We start from the raw sequence: 13,555 nt of genomic DNA on the forward strand, positions 1-13,555 counted from the left end.
CAGTAAATCCTCTTGAGGATGAGATGTTCACTGATTGGTGGTTACATGACAGCCATGCAGGGCTGAAGGTCTAATATTGTCTCCCTGCACCCCTCAGATTGCTGTGTGCACCCTGCTCAGGAGAGCACTGTTTCAGAGGATGGGTAAGACCACGACCCACTGTGCAGGTAAGGCCACAGAATCACAGAATGGGTTGGGTTGGAAGAGACCCCTGCTGCCATGGGCAGGGGCACCTCCCAGCAGACCAGGTTGCTGAAGGCCTCATCCAACCTGGCTTTCAACATTTCCAGTCTTGGAGCCTCCACAACTTCTCTGGGTGACCTGTTCCAGTGCCTCACCACCCTCATGGGGAAGCGTTTCTTCCTAATGTCTAATCTAAATCCAACTTCTTCCAGTTTGAAGCCATTACTCCTTGTCCATCTTGCCCCCACCAGCCCCAGGGACCCAGGGCTTCCCTGACCCACAGGAGAAGATGGCCAGGGGAGCAGGCAAGCAGAGATGCCAACTTAGTGCCCCTTGTCATATACAACTTGCTGTGTCCTGCACTGGTTCTGGTGACCCACATAGGGCATCAGCTGATGTATAGCTGATAGTATAGTGTTTTTTATATATATATATATATATATATATATATATAACTGGACTGGTTTGGGTTGGAAGGGGCCTTTAAAGACCATCTCATCCAACCTGCCTGAAGTGAGCAGGGACATCTACAACTAGAGCAAGCTGCTCAGAGCCCAGAACAATCTGACCTGGAATGGTTCCAGGAATGGGGCATCTATCATCTTTCTGGGCAACCTGGGACAGGGTGTCACCACCCTCAACATTAAAATACTCTTCCTTCTCTCCAGTCTGGATCTCCCTCTTTTAGTTCAAACCCATCACCCCTTGTCCTGTCACAACAGCCCCTGAAAAGGACTGAAAGGCCAACAGCACATCTCCCTGGAGCCTTCTCTTTTCCAGGCTGAACACACCCAACTCTCTCAGCCTTATAGCAGAGGGCTTCCACCCTTCCACCACTGCTGTGGCCCCAGTCCAACAGGTCCCTGTCTCTGCTGTGCTAAGGACTGTAGAGGTGGCCCCAGCACTGCAGGTGGGGTTGTCAGCAGAGCAGAAGGGCAGAACCCTCTCCCTGCTGCCCATGCTGCTGGAGATGTAGATCAGGACATGACTGCTTCTGGGCTGCAGGCACAGATGCACCCTCATGGTGCTCTGACCCCTGTTCCCCAATGCTGGTGCATGCAGCACCCCAAAGACACATTTTGGAGGGACATGGGGACATTTCATGGGGTTTGCACTACAGGGTGGGTGAGGATGGAAGCAGTGAAGCACTGAGCCCTGGTGGGGCTGGGGCCATAGGAACAGGATGTGACTTGCTTCCAGCCAGAGGGTCAAGGCAAGGAGGGTGACCACCAGCACCCGTGGGAGGGGAGAGCCGGCTGCAGCCGGGGCAGAGTGGCCTTGGGTGTAGATGAGGTGGAGGATGAGATTCATGGGACCTCTCCAGAAGAACAGCAGTTCTGGGATCCAGGCTTAGCCCAGCAGGGGAGGTACAGCAGGACCTGCAGCAGCAAAGGGGTGGCTCTGACACATCTACTGCCAGTTTCGGGGCACTGAGCAGCAGTGGGATGCAAGCACAACCCTGATGCTTGCAAAGGGGCTGCTGCTCTTGCAAGTCCCTGCTCCAGCCCAGAGGCAGCAATGAGGGGTTGGTGGTCCAGAAGTATGAGGCCACTGCTCTCCCAAAGGAAATCATGGCCTTGGATATGCAGTGGGCACCCTGCAGGGTCAGCCAGACCGCAGCCATGCCACTGTCACTGCGTCACATGCTCCTGCCCACTGCGGGGACATGCTCAAAATAGCTGCCATGGACACAGAGCCAGGAATGGAGGGGGTCCAGCCTCCACAGGGGCACGGCCACGGGGTGTGGGCAGGCTGGTCGCCACCCTCCTCACCATCCATACTCAGACCCCAGCCCTGCACATGGGGCATCTGTTAGGTCCCAGGGCAGCTCCAGGAATCACAGCACCAATCCCTCCTCCCCAAGGCTCTCATTTTAGTTCTTTTTCATCCCTCTCTGCCTATGCTAATAGAAAGAACGGTTTAACGAGGCAGGTTTGGCAAATTAAGAGGATCAGCCCTCTGCTGGGGCTGGCTCCAGCACCGTGTGCTGCAAAGGGATCAGGAGGAGCTGGTGCTGAGCCTGAGCCCTTCGACTGATGCAGCGGAAACCCAGCCCTTGGCGCCGCAGGGGCCAGCCCGGCTGGAAAAGCCATCACACCTCTGTGCGAATAAAAGGTGACTTCAAAGCAGGCAGCTCGCGAGGTGCTGGCACCACACGCCAGCCTGGCATCGCCCACTTCCCTCCCCATGCTGCCCCGGGGGAGAAGGAGCCTCTCCAGAGAACCCACCCCGCCGGCAACCGGGAGGGGGACAGAGAAAGCAGAACACCGGAGCATTATTCCTCTTGGCTGAGCAAACCCAGTGCAAGCTTCCAGAGGATTTATGGCTTTTTAACGTTTTCTCCTTCAGCCCAGTACTTCAAGACTAAACATCTTCATCAGCTCTCGGCTGGCCGGGGTGAGGGCTGCGGCGCGGCAGCGCTCTGAGGTGCATATTTCTCTTGGCAAAGCCTGAGCGCCAGCTCCGGGCTGGATCAGACGGCAGCGGAGGGAAGCGAGCTGCCTGCTTTGAACAGCCACCATCACTCACACGTTATTTTTAAGAGCTCAGCGAGACAGAGTCCACCCCTCCCCAGGAGACTTGGCTCAAGCCCATCGCGCTCACGGCTTCATCGAAATGCCGCAGCACAAGCCAGCAGGTCTGGCGTGGAGGGGGGCGAGGGGTGGGCGAGGAGGGGGCATAGGTGCAGGATGGGTTTGGGAGCAGATGCTGGCACCTCCCAGCCACATCAGGCAGCACCCAGAGCAGGAGAGCATCACAGGGGCTACTTGAGGGCTGGGAGCTCTTTGTCCTGGCTCGCTCACACATGGAATCACTATGTTTATTGATTCACATGTTGCCTTGGGTTGGAAAAGACCCTCCAAGGTCATCTTGTCCCACCCCCCTCCAACTAGATCAGGCTGTTCAGGGCCACACTAAGTCTGATCTTGAATGTCTCTGGGGATGGGGACTCAACCACATCCCTGGGCAACCTGTTATAGCTTTGTAGCTGTATACTGCGGTGATGTATTTACAAGGCTGTCCCAAGGGCCATGGCACTGCTTGTACCCACCAAAAGCACCCAGGGGTCTTATGGGAACTCAGCACCCAGGCTCCATGGTGGCAGAAGAGTCAGTGCAGCGTGACACCAGAGCAGTGGCTCCCAGGCACCAGAGGCCATCAGCTTCCTGGGCCCATGGACACACATGAACTGGTGGCAGGAGAGGCACAAGGAGTGGCAGAGCTGGCTGCAGTCACCTCACCCTGTTCTCCACTGCATCCTTCCCCTCCTGAAGGCTTCCAGCCCCTTCGGCAGAAGGGCTGGCGGCAGCCCGAGCCCCCAAGCCACAGGAAACCTCTAATAAGAGGCTGCTTCAACTCCACGTCAAGCCTTAAGTCCTCGACTTATTTCCTAATCGCTGTTATTTGCTGAGCTGTGCGGATCTGGCCACCCAGCCCTCGCCCTTGCCAGGTCCTCGTCCCCAAGAGCCTTCTGCCCAGCTCCTGCAGAGTGGCACAGAGCCCAGCAGCCCCTATGGGGCTTGGCAGCACTGCCTGGAGGACTCTGGATCGCTGCCTGTCAGCTTGCCAGCCCAGGCAGAAGGGCAGAAGTCCCCCACGCCTAACCCCATTGGGACTGAGGAGGAGGCTGCCCCCTCCCCCTGTCCTCAGCCCCCACCATCACACTGCCTCTCCCAAGCCATGCCAGGGCTGGCACAATCTGGGGCCCCAAGCCAACCCCATGGCAGGCAGTGGACATCCTGCTTGGGCAGGGATACTGGTACCATGTCACCCAGAGCAGCCAGGAGGGGCAGTACCTGGGAGGCAGCTGGGCTGGCTCGGGGGTCAAATATCCGCAGTTTCTTGTCCTGTTGAGATAAGAAGAAAACAGAGGAGGGTTAAGGACCCTGGGGGCAGCAGGATGTCAGGCTGCATTATGCAGAAGGCTGGAGTCAGCACCCCCTTTCTTCCTGCCCATCACACACTCTCCTGCCTGCGGTGCTTGTCCCTATGGATGGCCACACAGCATTGTCAAGGTTCTGCCTCATATAACAACCCCCCATCCCCCAGGCCTTCTACAGCCTCACCAGTGCCCTGACAGCCTCAAAACTGCTCCTAGAGAAGGGGGAAGCCTCCAAAGCAGAGCCAGGGCTGGAGCCTGACCCTCAGATGACACACTGCCAGTGTTCCCCAGTGTGCTGCCTGGCACCTCACAGTCAAATGGGCCATGGGATGCCCCTTGGAATGGGCTGGCTGGGATGCAGAGGCAGCAGAGAGGTGCCCTGGTGCCAGTTTGTTGCCAGGGGTCTATATGGGGAGCACACATTGTGCTGGCCAGACCCACATGTGCAATGGCTTGGGGACCGACCCACACTCCATGGCACAGCTCGGGGTCTTTGTGCTCATCCTGCTTGCTCAGTACAGGGCTCCATGTGGGCTCCAACTGCTCACTGAGTGCCATGCGCGGTCTGCATGCTTGGGTGGCCCCCATGATCCATCTTGGCTCCACCAGCTCAGGGGTTTAGCCTCTACCCTTGGCACAGTGGGGCTGACTGCTCGCCCAGCCTGCAGGCTTGGTTTGCACACTCAGCTGGGCTTGCACACTCAGCTGGGCTTGCGCACTCAGCCCTGCTTGTGCAGCTGCTGGGCACGGCGTGGCAGCTCTCTGCGCCTGCATGCTCCGTGCAGAGGGGAAGCGGCTGGCTCAGCCTGCACGCTGCGCCAGCTCAACCTCACAGAATCGCAGAATCCCAGCTTGGAAAGGACCCCAAGGATCATCTGGTTCAACCTGGGAGCCTGCCCGCTCGCCTCCCCTGCCTGCCCGGCCGCCATGCAGGCGCAGCCCCGGTGCTTGCGTGTCCCTGGGCACCACGACGGCGAGCAGCAGGCGCCACCTAGTGCTGCCTTCAGCCTCAGCCCCGGCACCGCTCACCGACCCCATTTCTGCACCTCCCTTCCCCTAACAGGGTCACGGTGCCCCGCAAGAGCAGAGACCAGCCGGCCCGGCTGCGGCGCGCAGTTGCAAGGGCGCCGCCGCGAGTCACTTTACCTTGCAGGAGGTACCAAGCAGGTGCCCGTCTCGCTTCCAGGCCAGGCTCTGCAGCTGGTCCCCGTGGGCATCCAGAGCTGTGGGAGGACAGCAGGCTCAGCACTGCATCAAGCAGGGCCCCTGGTGCAGATAAGGCAGGAGCCATCGCTCTGCCACCCGCGAGCACCAGAGAGCTTCCCAGGGGAAACAGCCTGGCCCCACCAGGATGCTGCTCTGCTCATACGTCCCTGTGCTGCTGGATCCCAAGGGCAGGAGCCCTGGGAACGTCACAGGGCACTTAACACCCCCGTGCGGCCACCCAGCCTCCTCTCCCTGTAAAGCTAGCTGAGGTCTGGGTGAGGCTGGTCATTACCAGCCCATGCACTGGAACATGAGGGAGAGGGACCTGTCACCCCAGGGGACACCCTGGGCACCACAGGAGCCTTTAACACCATTGTGTGAAAGTGCACAGGAGCCTGAGTGCACAGGCCAGGGAGTGCAGAGTTCCAGAGCCAAAAAGCCACCCATATACTGCCTGTTGGGTGACACTGAGGTCTGGACTTAAGCCCAACCACCAGCATGGTGGGATAGCATCATCAGCCTCTCTGGGATGGAAGGGACCTTTAAAGCTCACTTAGTCCAACCCCACTGCAGTCAGCACAGACATCTGCAACTAAGGTTGCTCAGAGCCCCAAATAACCTGACCTGAAATGGTTCCAAGGATCCAGGGTTTGGAATCTCTCTAGAGAGGGAGACCCCATGAACTCTCTGGAGCCTGTTTCAGGAGTCTGCCATCCTTGCACTAAAGTTTATCCTTGCACTAAAGTCTATCCTCACATTGAGGTGGAACTTCTTGTGTTCCAGTTTGTACCCATTGCCCCTCATCCACAGGATACCACTGAAGAGAGACTTCCTCTTGGCCCCTTCCTCTTGACCCAGCCTCCAGATATTTGTGAACATTAATAAGATCTCCTCTCAGACTTCTCCAGGATCATTGAGCCCCATAATCAATGTAACACCACCATGGCCATCACAACATAGATGAAAGTGCCTTGTCCACACAGTACTTGAACACCCCCAGGGATGGTGGCTCTGCCATCTCCCTGGGCAGCCTGCTCCAATGCCTGACTGCACTTGCTGTAAGGTAATTTTTCCTAATAGCCAATCTAAACCTCTCCTGGTGCAACTTGAGGCCATTTCCTCTTGTTCTATCACCTGATACTAGGGAGAAGACACCAATCCCCGTCTCACTCCAGCCTCCTTTCAAGGAGTTGTACAGAGCAATGAAGTCTCCCCTCAGCCTCCTTTTCTCCAGACTTAACAACCCCAGTTCCCTCAGCTGCTCCTCACCAGCCCTGTTCTCCAGACCCTTCACCAGTTTTGTTGCCCTTCTCTGGACCAGCTCCAGTTCCTCAATGTCCTTCTTGGAGAGAGGGATCCAAAACTGAACCCAGTACTCAAAGTGTGGCCTCACCAGTGCTGAGTACAGGGGGACAATCACTTCCTGCTGGCCACACTATTGCTGATCTAGGGCAGGATGTTGGTGGTCCTCTTGTCTACCATGCACATGTTGGGTCACCTTCAGCTGCTTTTGTTCAACACCTCCAGACCCTTTTCTACTGGGCAGTTTCCAGTCACTCCCCCCAAAACCTGTAGCATTCATGGGGCTGTTGTGACCCAAGTGCAGGACCTGGCACTTGGCCTTGTTGAACCTCACACAACTGACCCTGGCCCATTGATCCATTCTGGCCAGATCCCCCTGTAGTGCCTTCCCAGCCTGGACTGATACTGGGGGTTGTCCCGACCCAGCTGCAGGACCTTGCACTTGGCCTGTTGAACCTCATGAGATTCACATGGAAACACTTATCCAGCTTGTCCAGCTCCTTCTGGACAGATCCTGTCCCTCAGCTGTGTTGATGCCCCTCATGAGCAGGATCTGGTTGGCATGGCCAACCTACCTGTCAGTGGCTGCTGCTGCTCCAGGTCCCAGATGGTGACTCTCTTCCCCATGCCGCTGGCCAGGACACCATCTGCCGTGGGGTGGAACTGCAGCATGTCCACTGGCCCCCCACAGGGCCCCAGGGTCAGCCCCGAGCTGCTGGGCACGTCCTGGCCGCTCTCAGGCAGACGCCACACCTTCACCTGCAGCCCCAGGGAGAGGTGGTCAGTCCCCAGACAGGCAAGCTGGACCCAGCTGGGTGCCAGCTGGGCTTGCTGTTTCTCCAGGCTTTGGTCCCTAAGGACACTAAATGAGCCCTCACTGCAGCTTGGTGGGATCAAAGCTGCTGGTGTCCCAGATGGGAGAGGGCTGATCCCTGTCTGACACCATCTGTCCTGCCCCCACAAGCTGGGGACATCCCTCACCACTCCCTGAGACTGGCAACCCTCCTCCCCAGCTCCTCTTACTTGCATTGCTCTGGCTCCATCTCCCCTGGGCTCCACAGTGAGTCCTGGAGACATGCCAGGAGACACCGGGTGCCCTGCTGAGACACCCAGCACCGAGCACTCACCATCTCATCAGCAGAACCTGTGGCCAGCAGGAGCTGATCAAAGGGTGAGAAGTCAAAGTCTGTCACCACATCTGGAAGGAGAAGGGCAGAGAGGTTTGTCCTCACCTCGCTCCTGCTGACACCATGTCCCCCGCGTTCGCTCTGACCCAGCCCCAGCCTCATCTCATACACATGCACGCAGGCAGGAGCAGGCAACCAGGGTCAGATCCATCGCCACCGAAGCATGTTGGAGCAGCTCAGCTTTGCTGCAAGAGCCTGAACCCCTCCATGATGTCCACCAGGGCTTTGCACTCGCTCAGCGGGGTCGGGAGCGCCGAAGGGTGGTGTCCCACCGCTGCGTCCCCATCTAACCCAACACCACCCAGGCTTGGCTGCCATCTCAGCTCACACGTGCCCAGGAGGCCTGGGGAGAAGCAGGAACAGCACAAGGGCGTCTGCGCCGGCCCAGATGGCAGCGAGCGAGGCCGCGCTGGTGACAAGGGTCCCTTTGTGCCGCCCCAGCTTGGCAGGGCGCTGCAGGGAGGCTGCCTGGGCTGCGATGGCAGGGCCCCGCGGGAGGGGGCTGGCACCGTCGCAGCAGCCCCACGGGTGCGTTTGGCACGCTCAGGAAAGTAGGTCACTGTGTACTTTTCCGCTTCCAGGAGGCTGCGGAGAGACAGGCCCGGGAGGCAGCAGAAGCGAGCAGCTCGTTCCGCTGCCTTTGCCCCGGGAGGAGAGAAAATCCCTGCCCCATTCCGGAGGCGTTGCTTCAAAGGGCTCCTGCTGAAGCTCATTATCAGCCCTCGAAGTTGGGCTGGCTCCCTGTGCACCCCTCCGGCACCCCACAGCAGCAGCACAGCTCACTGGCTCGCTTGCCAGTGCGGTGTAGCAACTCGTGCCCAGCTCACCATGCCCAGCCCCAGGGCAGGGACCCAGCTGGGGGGAGAAGCACAGGCTGGGCATGCTGTGCCATCCTGCCCCCTGCCCTGCACACCAGGACTAGTTCCCACCTTGCTGCTCTGGAGCAATTTTGGGGAGAAATGGGTGGTCAGGTGTTCCCTGGGCTGGCACTGCTGCTCCAACACCAGGTAAGGGGTACCCTGGGCTCCCCAGCACTCTGTCTGTGTGCCCAGGTAGGAGGCAAGGCCCTCATCCATGCAGCATGAGCTCCTTTGCCAGTGGCAATGACGCCAGCCTCCTCGCTGTCTGTACCAGAGCTGCTCAGGGTGACATGGCCACCAGTCCAGCCTGTTCCTCCTGTCAATGGAGCTGGGTACACCCGTGATGATGCCATCCCCAGCTCCTGTCAGCCAGGCACTGGGTGTACTGGGTGTGCAATGAGTAACATGGGAAGGGTGTGCTGGGGCAATAGTATGAGCAAGAGCTACATGACCAGACCTTGCTGCAGCTCGAGATGGGAAGTGACGTGGATCAAGTCAGCTCCTGAGAAAAGCCCAGCCTGGCAGAGCCCAACATGGGCAGTGTGGCTGCAGCTGGCTTGTGCCCTGGCACCAGTGACACTTGCCAGGGTCACCCTGCCCCAGGAGATGGTCCCTGGGGCCGACCAGACCAGGGTCAGTAGACACCCAGCTCACCTGAGTGGCAGCAGAGCTGAGAGACAGTCCTCTTGCCTCTATCCTCACACTCCAGCGGCACAATGCCCAGCACACCTGCAGGAGAGGACACAAGAGCAGTTCATCAACCTGTCCATCACTTACATGATGTTCCCAGGAAGCCCCCCAGCAGGACACAGCTTGGGGGGATCCAGCTTTGCAAAACAAAGTAAGAGCTGCAGGACTGTCCGCACTTTGGGCAGGTTCAGAGCCTCCTTCCCTTGCCTTCGTGCCTCCTGGGGTCTGTGAAGCTGACCCACCACCCAGCCCCACACAGACAAATCCATCCCAAGCCCCTCCTGATTCCAGAGGGGTTGGATTCTATGGCCTTTAAAGGTCTCTTCAACCCAAACCATTCTAAGATTCTGTGAACCCTTTGTGCCTCACCTGTTGCCTCGGCACTGAAGGCAATCCAGCAGCAGCTGGCCTTCACGTGGTTCCCATGGGACGTGATGGAGCCTGCTCGGATCCCCCCGATCCAGGCCTGGGTTGGAAAGGGAAAAATCCACATCAGGAGATGCCTCTGTTTTGGAGGAGCTTGACCCCATGGCTGGAGGGGAGGCAAGGAAGCACTGGCACAGCATCACTGTAGACCTTCAGCTCCTGTGCTGATGGATGTGGCACTACCTGGAGACTGCTGATACCAGCTGGATCATGCTGGAGGCACATTTTGGGGCCCTGTCCTCTGGGAGATAACATGGACAACTTGGCTGTTTGTGTTCCCTGCACAGAAGTGCAGACCCTCACTAGGGCTTTGGGCCATCTCCATCAGGTATGAGAAGCAGGAGCATCCCAGCTCCCAGTGCTGCCCCTCACCAAAACTGTCCCAGTCCTGGGCTCTCCCACAGCAGTGGGAAGGGCTCAGAGGACTTTGTGATAAACTGATGTCAGGGAATTTGGGAAGGGACAAAGGCTCTTGGGCAGCAAAGCAGCAGGCCATCAGGCTGTGGAGTGTGCTTCCCACATGGACACACAGCCAAGGACCTTCATTACGGCTCCAAACCCCAAATTCCCCTTTGCAGCATTCCCACTACTACTCCAAGTCACCCATGGGGCACTGGGACACCCCATGTCAGCTGGACCTGCTCCAGGTGATACAGACACCTGTCTGCAAAGCGCCACCAGGAGCTCCCTGTCACACCCAGGGCCAAGTCCAACCCTTGAGCAAAGGCAAGGGTGGCACATTAACGGCCACCAGCATCCCAGCAAGCTGTGTGTGTCTGGAGTGATGGAGACCTCACCAACAGGGCAGAGCCCTTTGCAGGGAAGGGAGCTGCATGTGCAGCCCCGAAAGAACAGAGCCCCAGGTTTCCTCTCCTTGCACAGCTTCCTTTTGAGGCCTGCCAGAGAGCAGCAGTTCCTGCAGCACTTCCTCTGGTCCTTGTCACAGCAGCCTGATCAGTGGCAGGCCTCTTAACCCTTCTCCTGCTGAAGGGTTGGCTCTTTTCCCCATGCTCGGCAGGTGGGTGAGCCAGATGCTGCAGCAGGAATGGGGAACAGGTCTGGAGCATGAGCAAGAGCCAGAGGGAAGGGTCCCACAATCCTCTATCACCCCACACTTGTCCCTCAGTGAGGGGTGTCACCAGCCACATCTGGCCCCCAGCCTCCAGAGGTACACACAAGGACCCCTGTAGCATGGTCTGGCAGAGAGACTGCTGAGCTGGTCCATCCTGGCCCCACAACATCCCTGCATGCTGCCAGGGGCCCCCAGGGGATCCTGCCCACAGCACACCAGGGCAGCCAGTAAAGATTACAGCACCATCCTGGCTCCATCCCTAAAGCAAGCTGCAATCTTTCAGGGGGGCTCTGCCAGCAGAGGCCTGCAGACACTCCCTGAAGGGGAGAAGCTTTGCAGATGAGATCCTCCATGTTTACCCCACGCTTCCTGATCCGGCCAGGTCAAGTGTCTGCCTCAGCTTCTGTAAACAAGCTGCCCTGCTCAGCTGGGGACAGGAGCAGTGCTTCCTGCTGTGACACCTGAGATGGATTTAGAGACAGGATGTCCATCTGCCACCTCCTGCCCTGCAGAGCTGGGTGATGTGGCCTTGCTTGCTGGGGACTTGTTTCATGCCTGGGTGGGCAATGCCTTTCGGAGGGGCGACCTCCTGTGTGCAGAGCCCACTGCAGGCTGCCAGATGCAGAGCAGATGTCTTCCCACGCGGCAGGGTGAGAGCACACCATCCTTTGGTGTCCCACATTGCTCCTCAACACAGGAACCAGCAGTTGTGACAGGGACATCCCTGCATGACACTTGCCATAACCTCCCCCACGGTGGGCATCCCAGCACCCACACTGCACAGATTCGCACCCTGGGCTGGCCGTTGGCAGCAACTCATCTGCACTCTGAGGTTCACAGCCAAATGCTTGGCTGGCTGAGACTGTGAGGACATGCCACCTGCTCTGTAGACACACTGAGCTTGGCACACCATAGAGGTGGTGAGATGCTCAAGGCTGGGCACAATGACAGGGATCATCACATCTCCTCCTTACAGCTGAGGCTCAGGAGGATGTTTTGCGTGCTTACCAGGTCTGCAGAAGTCTTTGAGCATAGGGCAGGTTTGGCTGGGAGGTTACAGGGAAGGAGAGCAGTGACATCCAAGGGCTGAGAGGTATTATTCTGGTGACTGTGGGGCTCCCCACTTTCCAAAGGCAGTATGACACAACAGGTCTTAGCAGCACCACCCATCCAGCCTGCGTTCTCCATGTCTGGCCACATGGCTTCCTGCCATTGCATGCCACTGCAGCACAGCTGGTAACCAGAGCAGCCTACACTAGATGACTGGCCCATGCTGTTTTTTCCCCATGTAGGACCATCCTCAACAGGCACCCTGCTCCAGTTGGGCCAGCTCCCCATGGGTTGGGAGCCACTGAGGCAGGATCCCACCAGCCACCTCCACCATGTCAGAGCAGCAGCAGCCTTGCTCATGTGGAGATGCTGGATGAAGGGTGACCAGCTTGGGGAGTCCTTGGAAGGGATATGTGTCCTGGTGACATTCCCCCATGTGGATCACCCAGCATGACCCACTCCGACCCAGTATCCCTGCCCTTGCCCTGCCTGATCTGCAGAGGACAGAGATCTGGAGGAGTGCCCTGGCCAAGCTCTACAGCCTTGGGAAGAGCAGGGCAGCACCGCCTGCTGTTGGCACCATGTGCCGAGATGGATCACGATGCTTGGCATGGTTAGGGCTGGTTATTTGTGGGCCAGAGGCTGGAGCTGATCACCACATGGCTTTGTGCTGCCTGGTGAGACCCACCAGACCTGCCTGACATTGGCAGTGCCAAGGTCTGTAGCTGGCAGGCTGGGTGATGGAGCTCAACACTGTCCTGCAAGGCCTCAGTGCTTCCTCTTCGCCTGCGGAAGTGGGGTGCAGGGAGCAGGGCCCAGCATTTCATGCCCGGGGGCATATCTCCCCAGCTGTCACAGACAAGCCAGTGCTGCTGTGGAGGGCTGGGCACCAGTGAGGTACTCAGCCAAGTTGGGATGGCGGGCAGCATGAACTAGAGCCAGCTGCCTGTGCCTGCCGTGCCCAGCCAGGGTCTCACGGCAGGAGGGGCACAGTTTGGCTCCTTGCCGCCACAGGGATGCCTACTGCATGTCAACAGCACCGGCTGCGCCGGGCAGCTCGCGGCCCCGGACGAGACCTGAGGGCTGCCGCCAGCCCCGTGGCACCGACCCTCTGTCAACACCGGGAAGCGGCGGGTGCCAAGGAGGGGCCGCCCTGGCGACGCTGCCACCCCGCAACTATGCCCCGCGCGGGGAACCCTGGCGCAGCCCCTGCCCTGGCGGTAGGGCAGCAACGGGACCCAGCAACGGGACCCAGCGCCGCGCCCTGCCGGGGCCGCCCCACCCCGCCCCGACCCCACCGCCCCCGCACCACTCCCCCGCTGCCGGGCGGCGGGGAGCGTCCCGCGGCTCTCACCTCCCTGCGAGGCAGCCGGGCCTCGGTGTGCCGGAACTTGGACGCCTTGAAGCGGTTCATGGTGCTCCGGTTGCACTGCACCCAGCCCAGCCCAGCCCAGCCCAGCCCCGCCGCTCCGCCCGCCCCGGGGCTGCAAGCCGGCCACGCCCCTGGCCACGCCCTTGCCTGCTAGCCCCGCCCCTCCGCGCTAGGCACGCCCCCGCTAGACCCTCGCCCCACGCGTGTCCGGTGCTGGCGGCGAGTCCCCCGGGGCAGGGTAGCAGCTCCCGGGACCCTGCTCAGAGCCGACCCCCGAGCGTTGAAACCTCCCAGTGATGACCATCCTGGGGCAGGCAGCCCTCT

General features: G+C 59.3%; 1 protein-coding gene across 2 annotated transcripts in view; it reads right to left on the reverse strand.

Moving 5' to 3' along the window:
• The window catches only part of LOC137445348 (mitochondrial import inner membrane translocase subunit TIM16-like), a 41,618-nt gene extending 28,318 nt beyond the window's left edge, over positions 1-13,300 (reverse strand). For both annotated transcript variants that reach the window (XM_068146971.1, XM_068146968.1), the window contains exons 1-7: positions 13,214-13,300; positions 9,681-9,777; positions 9,276-9,350; positions 7,702-7,772; positions 7,150-7,333; positions 5,213-5,289; positions 3,981-4,031 (exon numbers count right to left, since the gene is read on the reverse strand). In XM_068146971.1, coding sequence (XP_068003072.1) covers positions 3,981-4,031; positions 5,213-5,289; positions 7,150-7,333; positions 7,702-7,772; positions 9,276-9,350; positions 9,681-9,777; positions 13,214-13,273 — 615 coding nt within the window. In that variant the 5' untranslated portion in view covers positions 13,274-13,300. The remainder of the gene's footprint in view (positions 1-3,980; positions 4,032-5,212; positions 5,290-7,149; positions 7,334-7,701; positions 7,773-9,275; positions 9,351-9,680; positions 9,778-13,213) is intronic.
• Positions 13,301-13,555: the final 255 nt, after the last annotated feature.

The sequence above is a fragment of the Melanerpes formicivorus genome, unplaced genomic scaffold (genome assembly GCF_026170545.1).
Source record: "Melanerpes formicivorus ecotype bairdi unplaced genomic scaffold, bMelFor1.0.p_v2 SCAF_14, whole genome shotgun sequence".
NCBI lineage: Eukaryota > Metazoa > Chordata > Aves > Piciformes > Picidae > Melanerpes > Melanerpes formicivorus.